Source organism: Nelumbo lutea, chromosome 3 (assembly GCF_056320005.1).
Source record: "Nelumbo lutea isolate HS-2025 chromosome 3, American lotus-T2T, whole genome shotgun sequence".
Taxonomy (NCBI): domain Eukaryota; kingdom Viridiplantae; phylum Streptophyta; class Magnoliopsida; order Proteales; family Nelumbonaceae; genus Nelumbo; species Nelumbo lutea.
In genome coordinates this window covers 116,396,584-116,412,611 of record NC_142686.1, presented here as the reverse complement: position 1 = coordinate 116,412,611, position 16,028 = coordinate 116,396,584, and the positions used below count along the sequence as shown (strand labels likewise).

At 37.7% G+C, this 16,028-nt stretch overlaps 2 protein-coding genes across 19 annotated transcripts; one reads left to right on the top strand and one right to left on the bottom strand.

Annotated features, from left to right (window-relative positions):
* Nucleotides 1-106: 106 nt before the first annotated feature.
* On the top strand, nucleotides 107-3,752 carry LOC148867900 (uncharacterized). 4 transcript variants are annotated; one of them, XM_088977261.1, is made up of 3 exons: nucleotides 107-545; nucleotides 1,058-1,371; nucleotides 1,628-3,752. In XM_088977261.1, exons 2-3 carry the CDS (start codon nucleotides 1,124-1,126, stop codon nucleotides 3,453-3,455), a joined length of 2,076 nt encoding a protein of 691 aa, XP_088833387.1. In that variant the 5' UTR covers nucleotides 107-545; nucleotides 1,058-1,123; the 3' UTR covers nucleotides 3,456-3,752. The 4 variants fall into 4 exon arrangements, with proteins under 4 accessions (XP_088833387.1, XP_088833388.1, XP_088833385.1 ...); XM_088977259.1 differs by having other exon boundaries at nucleotides 314-545; nucleotides 1,008-1,371; XM_088977260.1 differs by having other exon boundaries at nucleotides 337-545; nucleotides 869-1,371.
* A 1,301-nt stretch (nucleotides 3,753-5,053) lies between these two features.
* Nucleotides 5,054-14,907, bottom strand: LOC148867899 (protection of telomeres protein 1a-like). 15 transcript variants are annotated; one of them, XM_088977973.1, is made up of 11 exons: nucleotides 14,587-14,838; nucleotides 13,820-13,956; nucleotides 11,970-12,106; nucleotides 11,482-11,671; nucleotides 8,705-8,772; nucleotides 8,362-8,450; nucleotides 6,403-6,681; nucleotides 6,235-6,311; nucleotides 6,034-6,092; nucleotides 5,664-5,825; nucleotides 5,054-5,511 (listed from the first exon to the last, which is right to left on the bottom strand). In XM_088977973.1, the coding sequence occupies exons 3-11, from the start codon at nucleotides 12,072-12,074 to the stop codon at nucleotides 5,299-5,301; spliced, it is 1,242 nt and encodes a 413-aa protein (XP_088834099.1). In that variant the 5' UTR covers nucleotides 12,075-12,106; nucleotides 13,820-13,956; nucleotides 14,587-14,838; the 3' UTR covers nucleotides 5,054-5,298. The 15 variants fall into 15 exon arrangements, with proteins under 15 accessions (XP_088834099.1, XP_088834095.1, XP_088834098.1 ...); XM_088977969.1 differs by lacking the exon at nucleotides 14,587-14,838 and adding an exon at nucleotides 14,100-14,277 and having other exon boundaries at nucleotides 6,235-6,314; XM_088977972.1 differs by lacking the exon at nucleotides 14,587-14,838 and adding an exon at nucleotides 14,100-14,277.
* Between the last annotated feature and the right edge of the window lie 1,121 nt (nucleotides 14,908-16,028).

Sequence of the window (16,028 nt, the reverse complement as noted above, 5' to 3'; positions counted from 1 at the left end):
TAAGGTCGGTGTCAGGCGCCCATTGTGAGGAGCCGATTCGGTCTCGCTTTAAATACCCACCCCGCCTCTGGATATTTCTTTGGTCCCTTCGATTCTTCGGTTACCAATTGATACATAACTGCTTAACTGAAAGACAGAAGTAATAAGTCATTCAGCTCAGCCTCTTCAGCCGTTATGAACATCTACAGTACAGACCCAGATTGTATCACACTTCTTCCGCCGTTCGAATGTGGGACCCAGATTGTATCACGTCTGAAGATCTGTTACCTGTGCATCTGGTTACCTTATCAATCCTGACCGTCCGGTTATAAGTGAAATCTTTAGCCTAACACCACTGCAGCAGTGCTGGTGCCGCCTCGGGAACAATTTTTTCGTTTCGCACTTTTTGGCTTTCCAATTTCATCTCTCTCTCTCCGGTATCATTATTTGGGATTTTTGGCTAAAGGGAGATGGACCCTCCGAGCTAGGACTAGGGTTTTAGGCCCTTGTTGGTGGGTTTCTCATTTCTGAGCAGTAGTTTGTTGTGGACGATCAGAACGCAACAGGTTTGTGGTTCTTCTCCCTCTACATATTTGTTCTTCTTTCCTTCTCTCTTTTGGTTTTTGTTCTCTTTCTTTTTGACTTTTCTTTCGCTCATTGTCTATTATTTTTCATTTATCTTTATTGTTCGATCTTTCATGGTCTGTGATGGCATTGCGATTCAATTTGTTTGAATTTACCAGTAATCCGAAGCAAGTCTTTCTCGTGCTCCATTTCAATGAAATCATTTATACTAATGCTTCGCTGCTTCAAATTTTATCTTTTTAAACACCATAAAGTTTTCATTTCCCAAAAGTTTGTTTTGGTCAAAAATATATTCATTAAACAGAAAAAGCACAGAAGCAGCTACAAGATCAGAAACAACAAAGCTCAACAAGATATTTAGTACCCGGGGAAATTATTCTGTAAATTATCATTTTCTCTTTGGTTCCGCGTGATAAAAAGGATTTCTTTAATCTCACTCGTAGACACTCTCCGTGCATCCATGGCAAGGGGGAAACTGATTGTTATTTGTCAGTCTGGCGGAAAATTCACTCCCAATAGCGATGGTTCCTTGTCCTACTGTGGGGGAGATGCTCATGCAATGAGTGTCAATACTGAAACCCGGTTCGGGGAGCTTAAGTCGGAAATAGCTGAAATGTGGAAGTATGACTCCAATTCAATGGCTATTAAGTACTTCCTTCCGAACAACAAACGCACTCTTATCACAATATCCAGTGACAAGGACATACAACGCATGATCGATTTCCATGAAGATTCAGCAACTGTTGATGTTTATGTCATGACAGGAGATTTTGTAGTACATGAAACCTCAAATGTCTCTTGCAGCAGGTAATGCATTATTTGAACTCTACTTCAGGAGCAATTACAAATTAACTTGTGAAAACGGGTCTGTCGTCAGTTGTCCATTAATTAAAGTACAAATTTTGTTGGTATTGTGACTCATGAGGAGGCAACTTTAGTCCTGCCATGAATATGAAACCAACCCATGTGAGTGCAGACCCATGTCTTGTGCTATGGTTGATGGCCTCAGGCTGATATCACTAATAAAATCTTATAAACTCATGTGGATTACTTACTCATGTAGGTCCAGCAGAACAACGGTTGTTGAACCTGTTACAACTGTTGAAGCCCCAATGAATGCAGTTGAAGATGGTGAAGATGTTGGCCAACAGAAGCTTACAAGATTGTGGGAGAACAGCATCACTGGTTTGCACCAACAGTTTAATAGTGTCAATGATTTCCGTGATGCTTTACGCAAATATTCCATTGCACATGGTTTTGCCTACATGTTTAAAAACAATGACAGTAGACGTGTAAGTGCCAAATGCAAAGCTGAGGGCTGCCCATGGAGGGTTCATGCATCAAAATTGTCTACAACACAGTTATTCAGAATTAAGAAGATGAATGCAACACATACATGTGGAGCAGGCACTGGCACAACTAATCGTTCACAGGCTACAAAGAAATTGGTGGCAAGTATAGTAAAGGATAAGCTGCGAGATTCCCCAAGTTACAGGCCAAAGGAAATTGCCAATGACATCCTACGAGATTTTGGTATTGAGCTGAGGTATTCCCAGGTATGGAGGGGGATGGAGACAGCCAGGGAAGAACTTCAGGGCTCATATAAAGAATCATACAACCAATTGCCTTGGTTGTGTGATAAGATGGTAGAGGCAAACCCCGGCAGTGTTGCAACTCTCATCACTAGGGATGACTTAAGCTTCCATCGTCTATTTGTAGCCTTGCATGCCTCACTTTTTGGATTCGAGCATGGTTGTCGCCCCCTCCTTTTCCTTGACACCATGACTCTAAAATCAAGATACCAAGGGGAGTTACTGACTGCCACTGCAGTGGATGGAAATGAGGGTATCTTTCCTGTTGCTTTTGCCATAGTAGATATTGTAAATGATGATAATTGGCATTGGTTTTTGGTGCAATTGAAGTCTGTATTACCAACTTCACAACCGATTACATTTGTGGCAGATAGACAGAATGGAATAAGAATGTCAATTTTGGAAATATTCAATGATTGTCACCATGGTTATTGTCTACATCATCTAACAGAGGATTTGAAAAAGGACTTGAAGGGGCCTTTTACTCAAGAAGTTGTTCGTGTGATTGTTGCTCAATTTTATGATGCTGCCTATGCGCCGACACTTGAGGGATTTAAGAGGTGTACAGAGAGCATAAAAAGCATCTCCCCTGAAGCTTATGATTGGATTGTGCAAAGTGAGCCCGAACACTGGGCAAATGCATTTTTTAGAGGTGCACGATACAACCATCTCACATCTGACATTGCAGAGTCATTCTATAGTTGGATGTCAGAGCTACCAGGGTTACCTATTGTCCAGATGATTGATACCTTGCGCCGTAAGATGATGGAGCTGATCTATACGCGCCGGGTGGATTCAGATCAATGGTCAACAATATTAACCCCATCTTCGGAAGATAAATTAGAAAAAGAAATTGCTAAAACCCGATCCATTGAGGTATTATTCTCACCAAGTAGCAGGTTTGAGGTCCGTGATGAAACAGACGTAATTAATGTAGTCGATATCGATCACTGGGACTGTAGTTGCAGGGGATGGCAGATAATTGGTTTACCATGCGTGCATGCTCTTGCAGTGTTTGAACGAACCGGTGGAAATGTATATGATTACTGCTCCAAATATTTCATGACTGAGATGTACCGAGTAGCTTATTCCGAGTCCATAAATCCAGTTCCAACTGCAGATAGGCCTGTTCACAGAGAATCCTCTCCGGTGAGAGTACACCCCCCTTCTGTGCGTCGCCCATCAGGTAGACCAAAGAAAAGGAGGATTAGATCAGAAGGAATAGTTAAAAGGCCGCTCCATTGCAGCAGGTGCAAGGGACAAGGGCATAACAAAGCAACATGTAGGGCACCTGAGTAGGTGCATTACTTTTTAATCACCATGTATATCTGTATTCTAACTGTATTGAATTAAATTCAGAATATGTCACTTAGGGAGGGGTGGATTGGATCGAAGGGAAGGATTTTCTGCTATGCGATTACAGAAGCGCGTGCTTGCGCACACTCACACACAGAACAGAAGAATATTCAAATCTGCTGTTATTTCAACCAAGTGTGTGTGCAAATGTTTTTGTACAATATTTGTTTTATATATGAAAGAATGTAAATTAAACCCTATTAAATTTGGTTGGTTTCTAGTATTATGGTTTTTTCTCCATGGTTTAGGTATTGCACTGTACAAATACAAACAAAATCATCTCTAGCTTCTCATCTGAGCCCTAACCGCCAATACCGTTGTTATCTTCAATAAAATAACAGTTATATGTAGCTGTAAGTAATGAAACAAAGGTGGATACATAGACCTTGCGATATGGGATTTTTTTTGTCTTTTTTGTTTGGGTAGGATAGGAAGTAGGAAGAAGAAACTTCACCATAATGAAGGCTAGAGGAGATGAGGAGGAGAGAGACAATCTCTTCTCACAGGTCAGGGCCATGTCCAAGTCCAACCATCATGCGCATCAACGAAAAATTTGGTTCTTTTCGCTCAACTGGCCGAATCTGTAAACATGAGCACTTGTTTTTTACCCTTTCCATCTTTTTTATTGTTTTCCACTGCTGGGTTATCATTTCAAGTTTCAACAGCAACATCTGGTTTACACTTAAAATGGCCAAGGCTCAACACTATCGAACTTCTATGCCATAAATCCTGGTAAGTGGTAGCTACCAATTTAAAGTGAACTAGGACGCCTGGATGGTAGCTACCATCCAAATAATCCAATGGGGCTCTCTAGCTTTGGCTCATCCTAAGATGGGCTGCATCTGTATCATTTGCAACTAATCAGACATTTACTCCTAATCAGAGCGCCTTTTCATTTTCGTTCGTTCAAAGTATTGATACGTATCCACTGATATAGATCTTCCCGATTGATACATATCCACTGATATATATCGTATCGAGAGCTTCCCATACACCCCTACAGAGGGTGTATCGGGGTTTTGACCGATTCAGGAGGTGGATAGACCTTAATCCGACCCCTCTGAACTGGATTTGAAAAAAAAATAAAAACTGACGATACTGCCCGATACATCTTTACTGGCGTATCGGGCATATCTATATTTTGAACATTGAATATATCTGGTTCAAGACCGTCCCACTCCGTGGCAACTGCTGGCTGATACTGATACATCGTCATACATGTTCATGTATCATAGATAGGAAAAAGCTAAAACTCATTAATAAGATGAGATTGAGACCTAGTAAAGAGCATAGATAATTATACGTAACATGTGCAAAATGATCTTGAACCCGGTCACTACACCTATTTCAACTTTTTAAGTTAGAACGAAACCTGTGACCGTAAAAAGAGAATACCATAGTGCTAAGATCAGCAGCTCAGTTTCAGCTTTTAGTTTCCCTAGTCTAGCTAAACTAGCTACCCATAGCGAAACTAACATCTCCACGCTAACAAGAGACAAAGCATATAATCTTCGATTCAGACCACACCAAACCATTCATCAAAAAATCCAGACCACACAAGGCCTAACAAAGCAATAATGCCATAGTACTCTGTACAGTCCTGAAAAACTTTACATAGCAGTGGTCAAGCACAACATTGCTGCTCAACGATATTCTGCAGACATATTCTGAGCCTAATATTGGATTGGCTAAAATTCCAAGTGTTTTTGTTTAAGTTGGTTGTTTGCATACAATATACAAAATAAATATGTATCAGCAAAATACATACAAAAAAAGGCCCAAGGCTTTATGAAACAAGCCTAGTGCCAAAGATCCGGAAACGCCTGCTTCCCCAACAATCACTTTTATGCTTGTAATAGGATTTTATACAACACTCCACCCATGGAGGATTTCTTAGAACATTCTCACCTTTACAGATTCCACCTTCAATGATGCCGAGCAATCTGTTCCTTTTGTTCGTCAGAACATCAATAGGGGGAAAACCTTCAAAAAACTCCATCTAAAATTGACAGATTGACAAATAAAATCATAATAACAAATTAGTGGACCTTTGTTTATAGTTTATAAAACGACACGGTTTCAAAGCTACTGCTTATGTAGAAAGAATATTGTGTATTGATGAAATAAGTTGATGCCACAGGGAAGTCTTACCCCATCTTCAGCAAATAAGTAGGCGTGTATTCTTGCAGTTGGATCCTCCAAGGTAAATCTAATCTTATGGCTCCGCATCCCAACCCGTGAACAGAAGAACCGTTCGGCTCTCCAAGGACATGCAGCTACAACACGAACAACAGACTTGAATTTGGCAGTTACCTGTGATACACATACCATCTGAAAGTTGCAATCACTCGAACATGAACTTCACACATTGTTGCATATTGAGGAATTTCAAAAATTGCCTTCTAGGTATCAATTAGTTTTAAGATTTTATCTATTTTATTTCTAACAATCAATAAGAAGTGACAAATGGTATATAACATAAACATATATATAAGGGAATTTCTTTTAAATGAAACAAGACCTCTGAATAAGTGAGAATTTCCATTAGCGTCATGTATGGCAGATTTTCATTATCTGTCACTGGAAAAGAAAATAAATAATTAGGCAGAAAATAAAATCACTTTTCACTATAAAACCATGCTCATTATGTTTAGAAAGAATACACGTACCATGAAGAGAGCCAACAAATAGTTTCAAGCATACTTGAGAACAAAATACTCACCTGTAACACAGCAATAATGTGGATTAAATGACAAAGGCAAACGCCCAACTTTAGCTGATACCCGATCATCATAATTCCTACTTCAAGAAAATGTGCAAAACAAAACAACCTTTATCAAATAAAGCATAAATAGACATATTAACATAATTACAATAAAGAAACAATTACCTTTGACATTTTATTACAAAGTCATCCTCATTAGACAAAAGTCGGACCTTTGAATTAGGCATTAAAATTCCATACCACAATCCTGAGCATACTTGACAGCTTATATTCCGGAATTTAACCCAATGGTTGCTATCTTTTAAGTGTAGTTCAAGTTTTTCATAAGCTCGAGGCACCACACGTAAAATGGTTCCCACACGAGGGAATGTGCACAAGGTCTCTCTTGGTAAAGTAAATGATTCAAAATTCAAAGGAAGTGGCTTTTCAACTTCATCTTCTAGCCTGCAATTCAGAAATAATAGTAATGTATTTTCTTCTCTTTTTCATATGTCATTAATCTAATAACTTTGCATGGTCAAATTTCATGAAACTTGTAAAACCAGACAATGAATTTGCAAGAGAAGCTGAAACCACGACAAGCATGTTTATTTTTTAAATTAAAACCTTATTTCGCCATCCAACACATGGGATAAGGCTTGGTTGATTATTATTATCCAACACATAGGTTCTAAATATGGAACCATAAAATTGTCCCTTCACATTTTCCAATTTAAACAGGCAGTTCAAGATGCCCCAAAACCAGGAACTGAAGCTGTCTTCATCATTTTACCAGTTCAACCATCTGGTCCAATCAAAATTCTAAAACACCGTACGACATTTGGATACTTCTAATTAGGCAATATTAATTTACCATGCTTCTCTTCTTCAATATTTTGTGTATATTCTTTATTTCTACTTCAGAAGAAGTGGGTAAAACTGATTCAAAACTCAAAAGTGAATCCAAGACTTGGAAATGTTAGAACATCAGGCTACATAAAGAGCTAACTTCATGTATTTAGGTATACCTAAAACCAATTTTGAACACAAAGGTAAACTTCAAATTAAACCTTGATCACAAACATAGAAAAAACTGAGTTTGCAGGGGGGGAAAAAGAAAAAGAAAAGAAAATGACTAGATAGAGGGAACCTAAAATATGGGAGCTAACTTTTTGGTGAACCTTTCAAGACAAGTCAAGTTCTTTTTTCATCATTTCCAAATGCAAACCTCATAATATAATATAAGAGCAATTGCACCACAAAGAAGTGGAGGGATATACAGTTCTAAAGTGTCTAAGCACATTTCTTCTTAAAGGAAAGTAAACAGGAGTTGAAGCTTAAGTAGCCTAACAAACAATAAATTACACAAATGGCAGGTTCCAAACTAGCACATCTTTGTAATATGTAGGGTTAGCCTAACAAGGGGTATGGATTCCAGCTGTCTTTAGTTTCTTACTATGCATAATATTTAATATGTTTTGTGCATGTACAATGGAATACAGACACATCCAATTGCCACCCTTACAAGTAACAGTATCATCATCTCAACATGAATGCACCAAAAAATCTTCAATATAGTCTATATGCATATTGTATCTAAACGTGCATATAAACTTACAGATGTGAAAGGCATCCAGCCTAGGGTCTTGGGGTCTCCGTTAAGATCTGTTGGTATATTTGAGTTGTAATGTAAGCTGAGAGGCTGTTCCCAGTCTTTGCTCCCTTCTGGGAGGTCCTCTGTATGGTTGTGATTTCTATAAATAAATTTACCTTACCTTTTTCAAAAAATAAAATAAAAATAAAAAAGGATGAACAATTTCAACAGTAGCTAATATCATCATCATCCAAGCCTTATCCCAACTATATTGGGTTCGCCACATGAATCCTGTTCTGTCATTTCATTCTGTTTAAATGCCATATCCATGAGCATGAAAAGACAATTCAGGATTCTTGCTCATTAAAGTTTGGCAAAAGTTTAGTGTTGGCTGCCAACCTGACGCAACCCTCCTGTTTTATCCAGGCTTGGGACCAGCAATGTAAGACAAGCTCAAACTGGTGGAGTTAACAGTGGCTAATATGCTTTCTACAATAAAAGAAACAAACAAAACTTCTAACAAAAATAAAACCAGGTTAACCAACACTTACTTTGTTTCCAAACTTAATGGAGGAGTATCAGTTCCATCCCATACAAAGAGTATCCACTCATCTTTAGAAGCTTCGTATACATACAGAACCTTTTGATGAGGACGCAAAATTTAGGAAAAAAAATTTGCGTTAGACGGTGTATATTTGACTTGAATAGAAGTAAGCATCTTATCCATCAGTCTAATATTGCTGACAAGCATGAAAACAGGGGTTCAAGTCTGAGAGCAGACACTTTGCACAAAAAAGTGCCAAAGGTTAGGTCTGTATCCAGTTCACCCTTTTCAAGATCCCAGGCAATTGGAGCCAAAGGTAAGCTGCTAGGCACTTTGATAGGGTAAATTACCTTACAAATCAAATCAAAGAACTTTCCCGCCTCTATATCTTTCAATGACCGCAGGTATTCACTTGATCCTGGAAGGCATTGATAGAGGTTGAAACTTCAATTAATGGCTTAAAGTAGAATATTAGTAAATTCAAATGGTTTATAAAACAAACTCATCACAAGAGATCGATTCAGTCATAGTGGTGCAACCTGGTGTAGGTCAACAAATACTGGGCTGACCTAACCCAATTCCAGGTTCAACCCAACCTATATATACTAGCTTAATTTGTAATGCTTAATAGGTTGTTTATAACAATTATTGTCTTACATTTATCAAAAAAAAAAGTTACAACAGCCTGACCAAATCCATTTCGTTTATTATAAAAATGGCAGTTTGTTGTCATGCACCTGTCGGGCTAACCTGACCCAGCCCAACTCAACACAACTATGAAGGTTGGGTTACTCAGCTTAGCTTAGGGTTACATATTCTAAAGTCAGGTAGACTCATTGGGTGAGGCTCAAGTAGGGTCTATTAGGTTGAGGTACTGTATCTCAGGTTGGGCTTGGATTGACCTCAGCCCATCCCAACCAATGTTTTAAAAGGCATGGGAAGTGTACGCTTGGAGGCACGTGCCTCCAGGCGAGGCACTCCCAAAACGCACTGAGGTGCTAGGAGAAGCATCCCAGCACGTGAACCAAACACCTGCTGTAGAAAGGTGTGTACGCAGGCATACGCTTCTGTCACACCTTATACTAGAGGTGTGTGCCTTGCATTTGTGACATTTTAAAATATTTTCTTATTTTATTTATGTTTTAATTGGTGGGGCCACAATTATATCGTGGTCACCATTTTATTATATCAATGTTTAAGTGTGGAACAGGGAAAAAACCCCATTGATTCATTTTGCAAATCAACACAACTTTTTTTTGGTAAGAAGCAAATTAACACAACTTGGGGCTCGAACCTGCTGAAGCTTCTCTTCAACCAGCCTCTCAAATCCGCAAACAGGTTGATTTTCATTCCCTTCTTTTTCTTTTTGGTAGCCCTGTTCAGTCTTGAGCTTGAACAGAGATACATTTTAAAAAATAAAAAAATAAAAAATAAAAAACTCCACACAGCTATGTTCATTCATCCTCACTCTGTTTTTTTTTTTCTTATTCTTCTTTTAGAAGACCTTAAGAGGACCAAAGAGGCAAAGACACCACACTGCTGACTGCAGCTTCAGCCTTCAATTTCAAGTAACTTCTATCTTATCTTCTTTTAATAAATTATTTCTTGATTGTCCTTCCCTCATTTGTGACTAAAGAATAATATTAAATTGGAATTTCTGAACCTTAGACATGTTAATTTAGTCTATTGACTCTATTCTGTTAGAGATGTATCATAAAAATTAAAATAATCTAGCAACAGCTTTTTGTATTTATTTTTACTTTGTTTTGTTATATATCAATCAAGAATTATATGTTGTTACTTGAGTGGAAATGAACTTGACTACTTGAGTTGAAAACTTGAGATTTAGAAATCAAGTATTGAGTCCATTGACAATTTGACAATTGACATTAGGCCGTTTAAGTGTTATGTATGTTTTTATGCTTAAAATATATATTTTTTATTAATATACCCACTATAATTATTAAAAAAAAAATACATGCTTGAGGCCTATGCCTCCCGCTTCTGAACTACGCCTCACACCTCCAGGTAGTGGAATGCCTCGCGCCACGCCTTCACATTTTAAAACATTGATCCCAACACAGCCTAAGTTGCACTCCCATCAAGTCAAACAGAATAAAGATGATCAACTTGATCCATCCACCAAAGCACCATCAAACTATAATCCTTCTACTCCCAATCTTGTAACATAAAGCTCAAAGCATGCCAAAGCACAAAACCATTAACAAACCATGTCCTGCATTTTAATGATCGTGGTGTAGCAGAAATTCCTTCTAGAGAGAGAGAGAGAGAGAGAGAGAGAGATTGTAATTGGATTTGAGGCATCACTCTCTCTCTACCAAATGTCACAGAACCATGATGGTTGCCTTTGATCCTATCCTGCTAAGCATTACCAATCAGCAGGCATATAATTGTTGTCATTTCTCAACATTTAAAATGATCACTTTCATTTAAATTTTAGAGAATTTATGACTTAATGCTTCTAAAGATAAGTGTTGAACGTCTTTTGCCACTGCAGGTTGCAGCCATAAAAAAAAAATGGTGGTTGTGTTGGATTCAAAATTTTACTTGATGTAAATTTATAATTAGATAGCATATGGATACTGGATTTAACTGAAAAGGTTAGAGCTAAAATGTTTTAAGGTCATCAAAGAAATTGAAATGACAAAGGCTGAAGTGATGGCAGCGCTCATTGGTATCAGAATAATAAAAAGTTTAGGCATCCAGAAAGACAAGAAGGGGTCCATGGAGGTTGAGTCATTATCTGTCAGAGGCAAGAGACTCCTTGGAAAATTTAAATGTTAATTTGATGTGGATACCGAGGGAGATGAATCATATTGCAGATGGATTAGCTAAAATTGGAGCAAAGTTAGAAAATCTGATTAACTTTTTCTCAAAAAAAAGTATTCCATAAACATATCAAGCATATAATTTCCTGGGAAAGTGTTTATAACTCCACATGAAACGCATAAGCAAGAAAGTCCATACAAACCAGAACTTAAAAATAAAGAAAGACTGACAAAAAATCATGAGGTAAATGTTGGCATGTCTCAATGTTGTTCCAAAAAAATATCTTAGGTAAATAATTATAGTTGGTTGGTGAGAAAAGTAACTTCATATAAAATACCTGCATCAAGTTGAAAGTTGAGCAGCCATGCTCTCAAATGTGATATGAGCATATCATCCTGATATTCATGGCAAAATCTTGAGGAAACTTGATATGGGTTTAAGTTGTTACTAGCTTTCCCTTGAAAGAGAGCAAAAGAAGAAAACACCTTGTTGAAAACAGCAAAAACTTCCCCATCACAGACTTTCATCTGCAGAATTCATATCTTTTGTTAAGGTATGTAACTATGTATCAGCAAAGCGTCAGGTGCTCCATGCAAATTCTACTACAATATGGAACCCTACCCAAGTATAAGGATTTATTTTACACTGCTTTGGTTCTTTTCAAAAAAAATTACACTGCTTTGGCATTCAAGATGGAAGTAAACATACACCTAATGATTACGATAAGAGATTCAGAAATGAATGGGGTTTAACCCATTTTCATCAGTGCTGAGTGCTTGGCATTTCAGAGTTATAACAAATACATGAGACAGATTAAGAGGATACAAGACATGGCACAGAGAAGGTGTTGGAGACTGAATTTACACTAGAAATTGAAGCAGCCAACATAGATATGGAATTCACTTTTGAAGTGTCCATGTATGATTTCATAAAACATAGGAGCTGAGATAGTCGTAATTTTCCTGTTCCATGGGCCAAAGATAAGTAAATCTCTATTGCGTATCAAAGGGCTATAAGAGGTTGAAGATTTAATGGAGTGCAGTTCTTTTTGTGTTATGCTAGAGAATTTGCAAAGAAATAAACAGGCAAACCTTTGAAGATAAAAATAGGCAGAGACAGAACACAGTGGCAGATATATGTTCAATGTTAGCAGATTTGGTTTCTTTCTCATAAAGAATTTAATTATGCAAACAGAAGTGATCTTCAATCAGATGAAGGGGTTATTCGGGGGACTGTGTGAAGTTAATTCAGTTTATATTTCTGGTGTTTGTTTTGGGTAATGCATGTTAAGATGGTTAGAATGAAAACTCTTAAACAGGTATGAGCTCTTTCTGCTAATAAAATTTATTTTACTCTACCATCAAAAAAACATGGGGCTATTACATAGGCAAAGAAAAGGGTCATTACTTGGTGTAATAGTAAAAATGTTGGGTTATCAAGTGCGAAAACACAGGTTCAAGACTGAGAGCAGCCACTGTGCAATAAAAGGCCAAAGTTTGGGACCATATCCAGTCCACCCCTCCCAAGACCTCAGATAGTTGGAATCAACATTGGGTAATGGGTAATGGCCTTTATTACATAGGCAAAGAGAGCCATATGGATCCCTTTTTCAGATCATATACTGGCAAAGTGACTAGAGGATCTTGGTATAACATACCTTAACTCACCATTTTGAACCTTATGAAGAAGGTTTTGGTTTAGCAGCTCCCGCTGCCTCAATTGCAATTGAAACAATTAAAGGAGACTTTGGTGCTTTCTTTTGGTATAGAAGGAACTAACCCTACTACTGTAAAATAAGAACACCCGGCTTTGTCTATTCACAAGACACAATTCTATGTTCAAGCATCATAAGCCAGGAAGGTGGCTACCATCAAAGATGCTAAGAGGTAATAAAAATAGGATGATCTACACCCTTTTGTGTGCAAGCCAAAATAATGGCTTTTGCAGATGCTGCTTTTACAGATAATACAACCTAAAAATGTACTGAATCTAATCTGACTATTTATAGGATAAATAGTTTTTTTTGGTGCTTCCATAGACCTACTTCTCATTTGGGTAGACCCAAAATGACTTAACCATAGAGTTTGCAACTTTTCACTTTTTCTCCCCCAAGTGACTCTTACTTTTAAGGTTTATAACTAGAAATTGAAGTTTTGTTATGGGAAGAAGAGAGCCATAGAAGGTTATAGGCTTCATTTTTTTCTACTGCTTCACTGGCGAAAAAAGGAAAAGAAATTTGGATGACTTTCGTCTTATAAAGGAAAAAAACTCAAGGGTATAAAAATGAATCGGGAATAGGTAAAAAACCAATGGTGAATCTAGCATGTACATTCATAATTATGGATGGCTTGTATTGGTGACCCCCCCCCCCTCTTTTTCCTTAACCTTTACTTGCACCCCTCATTTTTGACACAGCACAAGGAAAAAGAAAAAACACCCACATGCAGTGGTTTCACACTGAAAATGAAACTACATCAAAATACAATGCAATGAACCAGTACAACCCGTTCAATTAGACAGTAACTAATAAGTTCGGTTTGCATATCGTCAAAAGTGATTATAAGATCAAAATTCATAATCTAGCGATTAAAATTAAAATTTCCCATTTTGGTGGCATGAAGAAATTGAACGGTATAGAACCATGGAAATAGTTCCAGGAAAAAGATATAGTATACCACAACGCGAGAAAGATGGACCAAATCTCCATGGCCTAAAACCCGGGGAAGTTCATCCAAGTTCTTAGCAAAAATATTAACTGAAACTTCAGGTTTCTGATGCGAGTCATCCACTATCTTTAGCACACAGACATAATCTGCAACCGGAGACTGTCTATCAGATATGAAAATTTAGATGGGATTGAATTGAACAAACACATCCGAAAAACCTAACTAAAAACTTGAACAACTTGATGTAGGCGATTGAAAAAGGAGGAAAGAAACGGTGAATCCCAAATACCCGTTCCCATGCTCTTCCTTGGAAACCCGAATTCAACAATGACACCCAGTAGGTTCACTTTGTGATCGACCAGATCAATAGCCTCTCTCAGAGGCACTATATCTGCACGATGGCTCATCGGGAATTAACCGACCGTAACATGAAACCCCACCCCACTCTTCACTCTTTCAGTCTTCTCTGTCTTTTATTCCCTCCCCTTCTTCCTTGGCGATTACGCAACAGTCTTTTCGCGGGGGTACACACCCGGCTCATCTACCAATCACGGTTGGACACGACAGTATTCAGTACAATTAGATTCTATACGGGACCTACAGTGAGCACCGGTGTATTCAATTGTGATGAAGTTCAGCCGATCCGAACTGCTTATTATTTACATATAGATTTTCTAGTGTTCTTTTTGACACCACTTCTAAATCTTCGCATGTATCCCACTATAGAAGGGGAGGTGAAGCAGTAGAATCCAAAAACCTGCCTGCAGAAATCTTACACGTATAAATCGTCCGACATGAGGAGGAGATAGAGTCCGCTCTTGGGGTGATTCATCCAAGGGTGCAATTGCTTCTGAGGAGTTAGTTTTGTTCTCAATTCTGGGCCAATTAATTCATCCAAGGGTTGGTGCTGCTGCTCTCTGACGATATATTATCTATAATACCCATACGATCTCCTTTGGAGGAACACCACTACCGCAGGAAGACAATCAGGAGCGCTGGTCTCCCTATGAAAAAGATTGAAAGAGGAAATTAGTTCTTATCCATTCTTCACATGGATTGAGACCATCTAACAGTTTAAAGTTTTCAAGAATTGAGTTTTATTTTGGAAATTTAAAGAATAGTGGAGGATAAACTCTGTATTTGATTTTTCTGTTAGTGGTTAATGATGATGATGATAATTGTCAGAAATGTATTTTAAGATAATGCGTTAACAGGAAAAATAGAGTTGGTTACTTTAAGAAAATTGCCTTCTATTAATTTATAGATAAGATTCATGTTGCTTCAACCATCAATCCACGGTGACTACACACCTGTACTCCTCGTTTGAATCGAGATGGGTGGTAGGAAAGAAGAAAACCACGTCTCATCTCTCATTAAGGCTTTGGTCTGATGCCAAGGTTTTTAAATTCGTCTTAAAGGGACTTAAATGGAACAAAGTAAAGTTATTGAATAGTTGACATCAACCTCACCCCAATGGTCCAACCCCATCCACATTATCGATTATCTGTTATCTAAATTATGTTATCCTTTTCTGATTAGTTTCAACTTTTTTTATTCACGTACTTGATCAATGCGCCAAAAACACATGTTGCTTTAAAGAAGAAGAAGAGAATGAATTCTAAGCTTATTGCATTGCAGCGGCATAAGGATGTGTAGCTTAAGGGTTCTATATGGGTTGATGGAGGGGTCTTCGTTGTGATTGAAATGGTGGAGACTGGAGAAAGGCAGCACAACACTAGTAGGCGGGAGCAGGGGGTGGTGGTTGACTGGTTGTTGCAACTGCAAAGTTAACTCAATAGATTTTTTACATATCAATTGGATAAAGCTATAATTTTGAGGACACCAGAAAGAGAGAGTCCAGACCACTTGCCAATAAAATACTTGGCGGGTCCCATTTTTATGGTGGGTCTCAGGCTATGTTTGAGAGTGCTTAAAAATAAGTGTTCATTCAAAAAAAAAATGTTTATTTGGGTTATGAAGCACTTATTGGTATTTGGGAAATAAGTCTTAAATAAGTGTTTATTTTAAAAATAAGGATTTTTTAAGCCCAAATTTTCAGCTTTTTTAAGTGCTTATATATTAAACAATTATTTTTAAAATTGATTTTACAAAAGTGTTGGATTTTAATCTCATAAGAGATTAAATCCAATGGGTTTAATTGGTCAATTACATGAGAAATTGCACATGTACACTTGTTTGAAAAAATCAGTTTTTTTCT

Excerpts from the sequence above, each read along its gene's own strand:
- LOC148867900 (XM_088977259.1), top strand. The coding sequence starts at position 1,025 with ATGGCAAGGGGGAAACTGATTGTTATTTGTCAGTCTGGCGGAAAATTC. Across the intron at positions 1,372-1,627 it reads TCAAATGTCTCTTGCAGCAG|GTCCAGCAGAACAACGGTTG; the intron begins GTAATGCATTAT and ends TTACTCATGTAG.
- LOC148867899 (XM_088977964.1), bottom strand. The coding sequence starts at position 14,217 with ATGAGCCATCGTGCAGATATAGTGCCTCTGAGAGAGGCTATTGATCTG. Across the intron at positions 6,682-8,361 it reads CCATTAAGTTTGGAAACAAA|GCTAGAAGATGAAGTTGAAA; the intron begins GTAAGTGTTGGT and ends TCTGAATTGCAG. Across the intron at positions 5,826-6,033 it reads AAATTCTCACTTATTCAGAG|GTAACTGCCAAATTCAAGTC; the intron begins GTCTTGTTTCAT and ends TGTGTATCACAG.